Source organism: Phalacrocorax carbo, chromosome 5, assembly GCF_963921805.1.
Source record: "Phalacrocorax carbo chromosome 5, bPhaCar2.1, whole genome shotgun sequence".
NCBI lineage: Eukaryota > Metazoa > Chordata > Aves > Suliformes > Phalacrocoracidae > Phalacrocorax > Phalacrocorax carbo.
In genome coordinates, this window is record NC_087517.1 from 29,263,982 (window position 1) to 29,277,543 (window position 13,562).

The following is a 13,562-nucleotide window of genomic DNA, read 5'->3' on the forward strand; positions in this document are numbered from 1 at the left end:
ACATAAAAAGTGTATCTTGTGTGTTCTGTGTCCCCCCTTGCACCCTCCTCCACCTCTTAGATGGGATATATAGCCATTTTGACATTGTTCTTCCCCTCCCTCGCTAGTTGATAACACAATTTTTTTCAGAACAAAGACATAATTATACTATTAAATTTTCTTAACTGTTATGGTAAAAGAAAAAAAATTGTGTTAATGTTTTGTATTTTGTAAGTATTGGAGAAAAAAAAATAAACACCTGTCAGGAATTTGGGATCATAAGCCCTGTTTTTCTGAAATAGCATGAAATGTGGATCGGTATTTTTTTGTTGTGTAAATGCCAGTGGTGCTTTGCTGTTTTCTGCAGGCTTTTTGTTTGGTATTTTGAGGGTTAAATAAGTTTTTTCTATTTTTTTTCTTGATCCATCGCTGTAACCACAGTAACCGTTTTAACTGTGTTTGATTTAGTCCCAGTAGGCAAGCAAAAATTAATATTTAGAGCAATTCATAGGCAAAATGAATTTATCTTTTCATCCCAGAGGATTTAAGAAATGAATTAATTAACTATTGTTGGCGTCAAAATTGGTGTAGTATTGACAGGTTAAAAGTTGTTTTGTTGTGTTTTCAGCTCTTTAACTAGCTCCATACTCTTTCAGCTGAAGGAACAGAAAAGAAAAATAACCACCCGCAAAACCCTGAAACAACCTGAACTAGCACTCATTGAAGTTACTGTCGTAAAAATACAAATCAAAGCAAAAACCAGAAAACCTCCAGAGCCTAAACCAAACCAATTCCATCCACCCCCTCCCCAACCCAAACCAAAAAGCCCTAATCCCTGCCCCCCACCCTAAACAAGAAGCTCACAAGAGTTCGCTTAGCCTTGCCTTGACTGCATTGCAGGAGGTGTGAGAAGCCAAAAAGATCATAATATTCAGCAACAAGTAAGTGTAGCTCCACTGCAGTTAGCATTCCTTTTTAAACATGTAAATTCTGCCTGTTGAATATGAGGCACGTATTTGAGCTCTTGCATTTTTATGTTGTTTGCAGCTCTATAACTTCATTTCTAGGATCAAAACACAAAAATTAAAGCATGCTTGACTTGCTGCAATTCTTCTTACAGTTACAATATATATAAAATTTATATTAGATATAATACACATTATAGCTATAAACACACATGTATATTTCTCTCTGTGTGTATATATATCTATAATACATCTTCAGTGGTCAGATTGATCCACATGCAGGCAGAAGGCTGGCATGAGTAAGAGTAAAGCCCTTTGATTGGGGTGTAAGTTCTTAGCTCATGGAGAAACAAGGGGCTTCATTTTCCGGTAGTGAGATGTGTTAACACAAAATTAAGTTCAGTTATGTCACAAAAGCAATTGCAAGTGGGAGTTTTGGAGGTGAAAGTGCTCTCTTATATAAGGCGTGGTGAAAATAAAGGAATTGGTCACTAATAATCAAAGTAGTGTTACTTCTTACACTGCATGGCTTTCAAATGTTGTTTTGTTAGATTTATGGCCTGGATGCATTTTTTCTTTAAACTTCTGCCTTCTTCAATGTTGTCTACAACACTTCTCCATTTTTCTTCCCAAGCAAATATATATAATATCTGGAAGTGATTAATGATAATTAACTTTCTGTATTATTCCCTGTGTTGTGCAGTTAAGAGCGAAGTAAAGGGAAAAAAAAAAACGTAAGAAAAACCAGAAAATCGAAATGCCAACGTGACGGCAGCAATTCAGAGAGGTACAAGTACATTGTATTTTTGTTTAATGCATTAGGTTTTTTGACAGATATGGTCAAATCATACTTTGATCTGCTGATACACTTTGATTTTTACCTAGTCTGGCAGTTTGTTGCTAAGCGCTCTACACAGTACAGATATTGCTTTTGTTTGTCATCTCTTCAGGAGACTTCCAGGGAGGCTAATGCAAACTTACAGGTACCATGGAGGAGTCGGAGAGGAAAAGTGGGAGACTAAGGAGGCATCTCCGAAGTGTCATCACCCTACCTGGTGGTGCCTCAGCAGGAACTCAGCTGTGCTGGCTGCTGCTGTGGGCTGTGGCTAGCTGGGGAGCTCATGGAATTGGGGTTCTTCTCCTGCCAGAAGGCAAAGATACAACGTAAAGCCACGGTTTTATCTGAAAATCAAGTTGTTTTGATTGCTGCTTCAGTAGGTAACGAGTGTATTGTGGGATTCGGTGCTTTACCAGGAACTTGGTCTTAGCCTAATTAATCATTAAAGGTTGTCAGTGTACTGTGGTGGAGCTTATTATTAGAGACTGCATGTATTTCAGGGAGCTATGACCCTTTCATGAGTAACTATAGAAACCTCAGAAACAGTAGTTATTAGCTTAAATTATGGAGTTCATATTTTTAAAGAATATTGGCCAGAGTCAAGGGCTAATAATTTTGGTGTCTAAAATGATAAAGATTGTAAAACTAGAATTCTGGCTATTTAACTTTGAGTAACAAGGTGATAAATTAATTATTAGTTTTTACAAGGTCTCTCTCTAACTTTTCAAGAATTATAGAATACTCGTGAATTACTAGACAACACTAGAAAATTAAATAACTTGCATATTTTCTGAAGTTACTGTATACAAAACATTTTGTGCCCATGCCCTTTCTACCAGGTTCATAACTTGAGTGAAAATCGCTGGAATAGCAAATAAAATGTCTTCAGGTTTTTGTTTTATTTTCAGTATATTTCTAATGTAGATAATCTCTTTATATTACACATGATTTACACTGGTAAATGAGATAATGAAAAAAATTCTGCCTCAATTTGCAAAACAGTGTTAGGTGTAAGTGTGTCTGGTTAAATAGAAGGCAAAAAGAAGAAATGGCGAATGTGATCGTTGCTGCAGAACGTTAGGGCCTGTAGTTACAGCAGGTTTGAAAATGGGAATTGAGTGTTTGTACAGCTAATGAGGTAATGGAGTTGATGCCAGCCTATGTTTTGGAAGAGAGTTTAAACTCAGTCCTTCGTGACTTAAATTGCTTTATACTTTTGTTGAAGAGTAGAAGGAAACCTGATTTGAAGGGTGAGAGTATTCAAAGATCATCTTACTATTTAGTGATACATATGGCACCGGACAGCATGAGGAGGTAGGTACTGGATTATATGAACACAGCAAATGCAATATGGTAATCCTGATGTTTTCTGTGTTGCTAGAGTGTGAAATACAGGGGGGAGTATACCATAATGTATTAATAAGAAATAAAGATACTGCTCAAACATGTTACGATGGATTTTGCTCTAGTTGAGAGAAAGAGAAGCCATTTCAGCAGTGGTGCTGTTTTTAAAGCTATAAATCACAAACCATTATGCTCTGGGCCGAATCAATGAAGTTGAACGAGACCATCTTCTGTGTTTGTGAGTAATTGGGATGCAGGGACTGAGCCAGTGGGTAGAAGTGAAGCTTGTTTTGATGGCAGGATCAGAATGTTGAAATTAGCCAGTGGGAAGAAATGCCTGTGTTAACTTGACATAATGTTCTGCTTGTGAGTCATTGAGCTGTTCAAGTAATTAATGCTGTCATTGTTTACCTTTTTCTGTTCTTCCCTCTGTGTATATTGTATATTATATTGCAGGTTGTTCGGTCTGCAGGTGTTTTTCTGGCAGGATGCCACTGGCTTACTGAGACAGGACTGTCTGCTGACAAAGCAGTCTCTTTAGGTGGTGTGTGTCTGATGTACAGTCTCCAGGGTACTTTCACATAAATGCTTGCATAAAATGGTTACCTCCTTGAACTAATGTTGAGGGAGACAAACTTAACTCTTATGCATATATTAATTTCTTTGTGATGTTTTAATAACTGGAAGCAGTATAAATGTGTGACAGGATGTTGAGTTGGCCAAAGTTTGCTGGTAATATTATTTTCGTTACTTTCTCAGCATTTTAAGGGGTATCTGTCTCTGTCTATCCATCTGTCTATCAGAACTGTGGATCTTGAAAGCTGTGGTGTTTTATTATAATGGAAACTAAAGGAGTAAATATAAATAGGGAGTGTGGTAGAACGTGGAGTGGGCTGGTAGACCAGCTCCCCAAACCCCACTCTCTGCTGTGGCCAGTTCTTTAGTTTGTTTTCAGTTCAGCAGCCTTTAGTGGCTTCTTGGGTATCACCAAATACTCTGGAATCCTACTGGTACCGCTTCCAAGGCCTGTTTGTACCTCTCTGCTTTCCTTGGGAAGGCTCGGCCTCCGGGTGTCCTGTAGGGGAGACTCTGTGGGGACAGGGGGAGAGGGAAGCAGGGAGGTTTCTGTGCCAGCTGCCTGCCCTCTTCTGTGTTCTGCACAGCTCAGTATGCCCAGAGGCTCCCAAAACCAGAATGCAGTAGCTAAGAGTGGCCACCTGGGAGCCTTTCATCCATCTGACCTGTCATACCCTTCTGAAGGATAACGACATAGAGTAATTGCAAATCTCTAGATGTTATCCATCATAATGTGCATGGATGTTTTCTTTTCTGTGTGCTAACATGTGAAATCGTGACTGATTTCTTATGTACCTTTTAACTGTTGAATCTGCCCTCCATATGTAAATCCATACACTCAAACCACCAAGTTTGTATAAAATATTGCTGCTTATTTTGCTGCTTTTCATGCCTTTCAGTCCTCCTGGGGTTGAAGGTTGCATCAGTTGATTAGCACTTGTTAAATGTTCTATAGCATTTAGGCCACTGTCATTAGAATTATGCAAAGATTTATCATGTTATGACTCTGTAAAACTTGCCTTTAAAAAAACCTAACAAAACCCAATAACAATTTATCTTTTAGTTGTAGCATACGCTGTGCTTTCAGTTCAGCCTTTGGATCATCAGGTTAACTGACAAAATAGTCATATTCTTATGTCTCAAAACTTGAATCCAAGCATATTTGACATAGAACATTAGTGATAAATATTTTTTTGGTGTAAATATACTTTCTAAATAACAGAAACAAGCACCAATATCTTTATCGTCTTACCCATTGGAGAGCAACACTGAGCAGCAAAAGCAAAAACCTGCCTTATGCAGAAGCCTGTGCAGTGCTGGGGAAACAAATGGTGCAGAAACAAGAACTGGCTTTCTTGAACTGAAGTAGGCTCATTGGTGTTTTTATATTACTGGTTAGTTCTTTGCAGTGGTGTAAGAATGGAATAATCATGTCTTAAGCTTTTTTTAAAGTAACAATTTAGATATTGAGATCAGTCTTAGATCTTGTTCTCTGAAGACTACAGTATAAATCTATCAAATGGGATCTGGTTTTTTTGTGCTGTTTACTTCTGAAGCGATATTGAGGGGGTAGTTACTGTCTGTATGTGATCAATAGTCTTCAAAATAATTTTACCAGTGACTTCATTAATCCTATTCAAAATGCAGTGGTGAGGGGAAAAAAAGAAAAAAGAATAATTAGCCGAATGAAATTGAGTTAGTAGGTGTGACATCCAATTATTTTCTGCCCTGGAGATAAATATCAAGTAAAGGTTGGATATTACAGCTTCAGTGTAGCACCTCTGCTTCTTCCGAATCAGACTGAGAAGTAGCCATGTTGTGTGAAGAAGAAAGATCGTGTGTCAGACTGTTGTGGCTAAACGTAGTTTGACTCAGGGGTGGGTTAGCCACTTGTGATTGCTGATTTAATTGAGGACTTTTCTTCATAAAAAGTTATTGGTTTGTGGCTTGCTACATGGCGAGTTTTATTTTGATAGTCTTTCTGCTCTATGGAGGAAAACCATTTTGGGGTAGTGGTTAATGCAGGAAAGTTGAATACTGTATCCGTACACTTGTGCTATTGCACAAGCGTGCTGCAGAGATTTTTGGAAGACTTGTGTGTCCCGGCACAGCATCCTTGAGGGCTGAGACTGAAGCATAGAACTGCTCTCTCACACCCAAGGATTTCTTCTAGACTTTCCTACTAAGGCGGCATCTTTAGTTGCACTTTAAGTTGTGACTGAGTTAACATGGCTGTGTGATAACTGGATGCCCTGATTCATTCGAAGGGTTGACATAGAATGGAAAAGCTGGACATGACAGACTAGATCAGATTAGCTGTACGTGTATAATAGACCTTATTGCATGAATTGCAACCAAATGCAATGCTTTAGGCTGTTGTAGACATGGTTTCATTTGTGAAATGTGAGAGCTTTTCTTTCCCCTTCATTAAAAAAAAAAGAAAAAACATTGCATTTTAAAATCCTGGAGGGCTTTACTTGAACACTATTTGGAAATACTGTATCACTGCTTCAAGTTGATACCGTACTTATATTGTGTCCATGCAGCATTGTTTTAATTTCACTGCTACCTTGGGATATATTTCATATATTTAGTTCTTGCTAGGAAACTACACAGATTTTTTTTTTTCAATGAGAATACAGGTATAATCTTTTCCTTTCTTGTGTTACTTCGTGCAGTCCAGTTCATTCTTGGACTTCTGACAAAATAAGCTTATGGTCTATTAAGAAAAACTCAACTGTTTAACTAGTTAGCTGTCAAAAACAATGTCGCAAGTACCTTTATGTCCATGTAAACTACAGTTTATGGAAAACTAAATATTGTTGGGGAAAAATTTTATTACTGAACAGATGTAGAACGGTTAGAAATTTATATAGATTATATAATTATCTGGGGAAAATAAATTAAAAATGCTGTTAAGAGGTTTTTATATTGTGTAAAAACTGGTCAATTTCTCACAAGATAGTTATTCTCCCACTCTATATTTTTAACTCCATGGTGAATTTACCATTTTTCCCCATGTACTATTTTTCTTTGACCTTCTACAGTATATAACTTATGTAGACAGCACTTTTTTGGGTGAGAGAGGTGGTTTATTGATGTTTGTATAGATGTAAGAATTTAATGATACTGATGAGATGCAGAAGTACTTCTACTGGTTTCCTAATGTAGTTCTGCTATTCCTTCTAATGAAGTACTCCGTTGCTCAGACTCTGTCCTCAAATTGTGTTGTATTAAATGCAGATGTGTGATGCAGACAAGTGGTTTTTGGATTGAGGTTGGATATCATGAAACTTAGTTCACTTGATCGGAGCGTAGCACAGACATTCAGATCTGAACAATAAAGAGACTTGATTCCAAGCAGTAAAACTGTAGAGGTGAAGAGGCACTGATCTGATGGTGAGAGCACTGGCATCATTCATTTGAAGGAGGAAAGCTTTGAAGTTAATGGGGAAAAATCCCCTCCTCTCACAGTCTTGACAACGTGGAGATGCATTAATGAAATTTAAGGGGTTGGATTTCATATTTGGTTGGTTTGGGTGCAATTTTCAGTTCTTATAGCTTTCATTTTCCATAGATTTGGGTCAGTAGTTTTACCAGTAACTATCTTAAGTGGTTGTTTATTTCTTGGAAATAAACACAAGCTTAAAGAAGTAATTCTGTAGGACTTTAATAAATGTGAACAAAGCAATGATCCGTACTTACTGTTACTGAGATGTTACTGTATCTAGAACTGATGCAAGCAATCTGATGTTAATGGTGCCTTGGAATATTTTTTCAGACTTCTCCTGACTAATGCTTTTCCTGACTGTAAACTGTTGTGGCTAATTGCATGCATTTGATTTTTTTTTTTTGTAACAGGATGCATGGTAAACAATGGTGTACAGGTACCTCTAGGGACAATGGAATTCCCCCTGGTCAAAATCGGTGTGTGTATTAGCTTGAGAATATAACAAACTTCTTCAAAATAGACTTTGCTGTACTTGAGTTTTATTTGGCAGATTATAAATGACTCATCAATTTCTCATGACTTACTAGACTGGATTCAGGATATTGCTTGATTTTTTTTCTTGAGAATGACCCAATTTTTTGCAATTTCAGCAGAATTAATGGCCAGATGTATTTCAAGTGTTTCCATATATAATTTGAAATTATATAGCACCTACATTTTGAAAAAGCCAACAGTAAACCTTTTTAAGGGCTTTGGTATGTTGAAAATGCATTGCCTAAATGTGACCTGTGGAAAAGACTTCCTTTATCATATTGATCATGCGATGTTTTTCAAAAACTCCTAGTAGCAGGAAGTGCATTTTGGAGTGTATCTTGAATACAGAAAGTCTTTAAAAATGTTTCTTTTGCTACCTTTGTAGCTTCCTTGATTTCCCCATACCCTGAATGGGAACTTCAGCAAGTGGATTTCCACCTTCATACTGTCTGCTGTGTTGTCAGTCCATCTGTGTAGCCACTCACACATCCAGGCAGGGGCCTGTAGAGGTAATCCAAATTCTGATCTTTATAAGAGAATGCTTGGTTCATACACGCCAATTTATACCTGCAAGAGCATTTTTTCTGTCTTTCTATGCTAATCAGTTATAGAATTTGTGGTAGAAGTACTACTCTTCTTTTAAGCCCACTGAGTTTATGAAAAGTATAAAAAAGAAGGCTCCTGTCTTTCATTGAGAATACTGGATTTCATTTTGTTTGCAGATACCATTCTGAGTAGATTGTAACTATAGCTAATCACTACGTAGCCTATTGGTAAGGATCAGCCAAAGTCCCATAAATAGCTGGAGTCGTATCAACAGGGCTGCTATTCTTACAAAGAAAGAAAAAGTTCTTTGCCTTTTCTGGGAGGATACAAACTCTCTGACACTACATAATTACAGTGAGTCTCTCCCCATAATGTGTAGTTGATTTAAAAACAAACAAAAACAAAGAGGCAGGAAGAAAAAAAGGAGAAAAGTATTGCCTTAAGAAGACAAATCAGCCAAAAGTAAAGGCCACATGACATATGATACTTATTTCAAGCTTTCTCTGAAGCCTTAAGTAGACCTTTAGTTGCGGAAGGAGGACATTCTGGGTTTTATAAATTTTCACGCTTTCCCAGTAAAGTAAGCAGTAAGCAGCTATTTAGTGTTTAGTGTAGGAAAGACTGTAATTCATTGGTAATACAGTTTTCTGTCCAGTGACATTTTTGCCTGAGACAATAGCTTACTTGCTATTTAAATAAAAGCAGTTCCTTGGTGTTAACGCTCTGCATGTAGAAAAATTTTCTCCTTGAAATAAATCTATAGTGTGAAGAAAGGGAGGATGACTGGGTGGGCCCTTATCAGAGTTCATACAGGTTCATGTTTAAAATACAATCCACCCTAACATTTAAAAATATTAAGACTAATGACTAAAAATTTAATTATAGTGTATTATATATTGTGTAAGTATTGGCATAAAAACACTGACAAGTCACTATGGAGTCATCTAAATAATTACTAAATACTACATTGTCAAGAACTTGGAAGGGTTTCGATAAGAACTTCCTAGTTTAAACAACAGACATTTTTCTTTCTGGATTCAAGCAGACCTGGCAGGTCTCAGTACTGAGACTTCACGGAGAGCGCGGAGCAAAGAGCAGCATGAAGACTTCGGAGGAAGGAGGGAGTGTAGTAATCGGTGCAAGACAGATGTTTAAAACAAATGAACAACACTGGTGTGTCATTCTTCCCCACACACCTCCCAGAATACCCAAGTTTAGAGATCTCACCTCTAGCCTGTTAGCAACAGAGTTTAGAAATGCAGTGCTCCCACACTCATAGTAAAACAGAAATCTGTAATCTGGCACTCAGTTTTACAGGACTTTTGTGGCCCTGCCTACACAGGAGATGTGACTTTAGTCTATCAAATCATAGATTTGTAGAATATCCTGAGTTGGAAGGGACCCGCAAGAGCCATCGAGTCCAGCTCCTGTCCCAGCACAGAACAATCCCAAAATTCACACTGTGTGTCTGAGGATGTTGTCCAAGTGCTTCTTGAATAGTTTCAGGCTTGGTGCCATGACTGCCTCCCTGGGGAGCCTGTTCCTGTGCTCTACCACCCTCTGGGTGAAGTGCCAGGGGAGGGTTAGGTTGGATATTAGGAAAAGGTTCATCTTCCTGCCATTCGCTCGGGTCCTGTCATTGGTCACCAGAGAGAAGAGATCAGCGCCTGCCCCTCCTCCTCTCCTTGTGAGGAAGCTGCAGGCCACAATGCGGTCTCCCCCCAGTCTCCTCTTCTCCAGGCTGAACAAACCAAGTGACTTTAGCTGCTCCCTATATGGCTTCCCCTCCAAACCCTTCACCAACTTCGTGGCCCTCCTCTGGACTCTTTCTAGTAGCTTTATATCCTTAATGTACTGTGACACCCAAAACTGCACACAGCACTCGAGGTGAGGCCCCACCAGCGCAGAGCAGAGTGGGACAATCCCTTCCCTCGACCGGCTGCAGTGCAGTGCTTGATGCACCCCAGGACATGGTTGGCTCTCTTGGCTGCCAGGGCACACTGTTGGCTCATGCTCAGCTTGCTGTCGAACAGAACCCCCAAATCCCTCTCTGCACGGCTGCTCTGCAGCCTCTCGTTCCCCAGTCTGTATGTACAGCCAGGGTTGCCGTGCCCCAGGTGTAAAATCCAGCCCTTGCCCTTGTTGAACTTCGTACAGTTGGTGATTGCCCAGCTCTCCAGTCTGTCCAGATCTCTCTGCCCTCAAGAGTGCCAACAGCTCCTCCCAATTTTGTGTCATCAGCAAACTTAATTAGTATTCTTTCAAGTCCTGCACCCAAGTCACTTATGAAATTATAACCTGATATAAGGGTAAGACTGTGTGAGCTTTGCTTTCTCTTTCATTTGTCTTTAAGTATTTATCGTAAAAGAATCCAGCTTAGTTCTTGCCTTGACTGAAAATCCATGCTTTTCCCCCCTATGTTCCTTTGAATTAAGTTGATACAAAGTATTTGCTTCTACTAGTTGTTTAATATTACTAATTTTTATAGTCTTTAAGTTAATTAAACATGTAACCTTAGCTCAAAAGTGTCATTTTACCAATAAATTATCAGACCCCAGTACGTTCAGTATGATAGCTGGGGTGTATAAAATGTGATGGTGGCTAACCGCTTTGAGTTCCTCAAAGGCTAGCCACCCTTTCACGGAGTAGCAAAATACTGTTGCATTAGGAAATACCAGTTTCTTGTCCTTTTTTTTTTTTTTTTTTTTTTTAAATATACTCTTCTTCCCAGTTGTAGTTAATCATTTGGTTAGTCCTTAACATGCGCAGATGTTACCTCTAAAGCCTTGTTGTAAAGGGTGGGGAGAAAGCATAACACATAGTATGCTTTGATAGAAGGGGAAAAAGCATGATGCACAGATACATTGTAATTTATTGTTTGGATTTTTGCTGGTTTTTAATATTCTGGCTTTTTGTGCAATGTGCATCAGTCGTCACGAGTGAGCTCCTTTAGGCTGTCAATTTGACAAATGGTACGTTTTAGTTTTTAAAGCTTGTTTGTCACTTCATACTGTCTTTGAATATATTCTTTTTCTGTAGTGTGTCTAAGGTGCTCCTTTAACATCCCTTGAAATCTTTGAATATTCACAAATATTTTTGTTCAGTTTAGGTAATTTCACTGTAATATTCTTACATCTTGAGAGAAAAATCTAACATGACAGAGCACTATAGGCAATGTTGGATTTTTTTTTTTTTTCCTAAGGATTAGGTTTTAATACATCCTTAAAGAATTTTGAAGGAGTCTGTCAAAATCTGTACTTTTAGTGCACAATTCTTTGGCTTTTCACTATGATTGATTGGTTATTGAAACACAAGTAGCTATTAAGATTGATCTTAGAGATGTCTGCTTTAGTAGATAAAAGGAGTGTGCTCTCCTTTGGGGAATTAGTTTGTAAAATCAGTTTAAAAGAAAAATCTCTCCATCTTTAAACTGTGCTCTTTTGTGTGTTACCAGTCACCAGGCTGTTGTTCCTGACCTTGTTCAATGTTAACAGGCTATAGGTTCTGCAGCAAAAACATCTGTAATGGAGGTGCAGGTTTCCAGACGCGCGCTGTTCTTGCCCAGTGGCTTCTATGGTTCTGTGATCACAGTGCAGAAGGAAATCAATTGAAATTCAGTCACTCCCAAAGTTTAGCATGGGAAGGAGTTGTAGCAATTTAGATACGGGAAATGCTAGACACTGGTTTTTTTTTTTTTCATATGATTTGTGGAATGCCCCTGAAAATAGAAACTGTTTTTGTTTTCTGTCTGATGCCTTTGGATCCTGATTTGGGATAGTTTTAGTTGTAGCATGATAGAGAGAATATTCAGTTTGTAGATTCCTCCCCTATTAATACAATTATTTTTACATGGTTAGAATTGCCTTTGTAGTTCTTTATGATTGCAGCTTGTTTGCCTTTTCCTGGTAACATCAGTGAGAATCAGGTTATGGCAGTGTATATCTGACAGCACGTGAGAAGCTGGTGCATGCTCGCCTCCAGCTGGGGAGAGCATTGCTAAGTTTCTTCCTAATATGCCTCAGCATTTGTAGTGTTTCCTATAAAGCCTGTCATCTCTTACTGTGACTGTGTGGTTCCAAAGCAGGACTAACTTGTGCTTGGCTGGATCAGAGCATATGGAGAATTCACAGGTGCTTGTCAACCCCTGGCTCCTTAGACTTTTGCTGGGGAGTTTGCAAATGCAGGTATCAAAAGGATACTGTTTTTCTAAAAAATCTGGGGAGAAAGAAAAAAAAAAAAAGGAAAAGGAGGAGGTGTCTTCAACTTTTTAAACATTTGATGCTGCTCTTGTGCCTTGTTTCCCTTGTTTCCAGCTGTTACACACTCTGGATTCCTAGGAGTGCAATGTTGAAGGTCCTGGTTAGTTGATGTCCCGTGGATATCTGGGTTAGCAAGGGTGCAATATATTTTACACCAGCATCTCTTGTCAAAAGAGTAGCTTGCAAGTACACCTAACTGTCCTCCTCACTGCTGATGGTTTTTTTTTTTTGCTTATTAGTGTTTAATCATAACAATTTTCTTTATCAAACTATGAAAGCCATTAAAGTAATGTTAGCAAGAAATACTTGGGTAATCTCATCAGTCTGTGCTTCTTTAAGTTCAGGATTCTGGCTGTGAATTTTATGTGTATCTTGTGTGTAACAAAAGCAGTACTACTAAGAGTGTTGTCAAATTGGGATGGCCAGATAGTGGGTTATCTACTCATACCAGCAGCGTGATGTCTTGGCTTCACAGTTTGAGCTTTTTTGGTCCGAGGACAATGTCTATGTATCCAGAATTAGTAGATTTTTGTGCCATCAACAAATCTACAATTACAGTGCAGGACCTTTTCTAAAGCCCGTTACAGATTTTCTTCAAGAGTTGAAGTAGCATGTACTGCATTCCATTCCGTAGTGTACCCTGAGTTTTAATTGCCAAGAATGTGTGTTTTGTGTGATATTATGTCATATCAAATGATACTGTGCTGAGGACAAAGGTAGAAAAACTGAATGAGAAAAAATAATAAAATGGTATCCCTTTTGTTAGGTGGTAGGAAAGCTTTGCAATCTGTCAGAATCCAGTTGTGCATACCTTCCTTGTGCGTGTGTCTGAAGTGTTAGGAGAATACAAAGGAAATAAATCTTCAGAACACCAGTGAACTTCATTTTGTTACAAGCTGTTTCTATTTCTTCTACTGATAAGTAACCTAATGCTTTACTAGTGATACTTTTCCCTTCCCCTGCTGCCCCACTCCCTCTAGATCAGAGTTAACACTTGCATTGCATTAAATGCTTCAGTGAAGAGCATGAGTTTAAGACTCAGTGAGTGATAAAAATTGATTTAGAAAGAC

At 38.4% G+C, this 13,562-nt stretch overlaps 1 protein-coding gene across 4 annotated transcripts in view; it reads left to right on the forward strand.

Annotated features, from left to right (window-relative positions):
- PARD3B (par-3 family cell polarity regulator beta) overlaps positions 1 to 13,562 on the forward strand; it is a 436,340-nt gene that overhangs the window by 59,936 nt on the left and 362,842 nt on the right. The window contains exon 2 of one of the 4 annotated variants that reach the window (XM_064451806.1): positions 8,073 to 8,196. The exons of the other annotated variants lie outside the window; for them this stretch is intronic. Coding sequence (XP_064307876.1) covers positions 8,098 to 8,196 — 99 coding nt within the window. The 5' untranslated portion in view covers positions 8,073 to 8,097. The remainder of the gene's footprint in view (positions 1 to 8,072; positions 8,197 to 13,562) is intronic. 4 annotated transcript variants of the gene reach the window in all.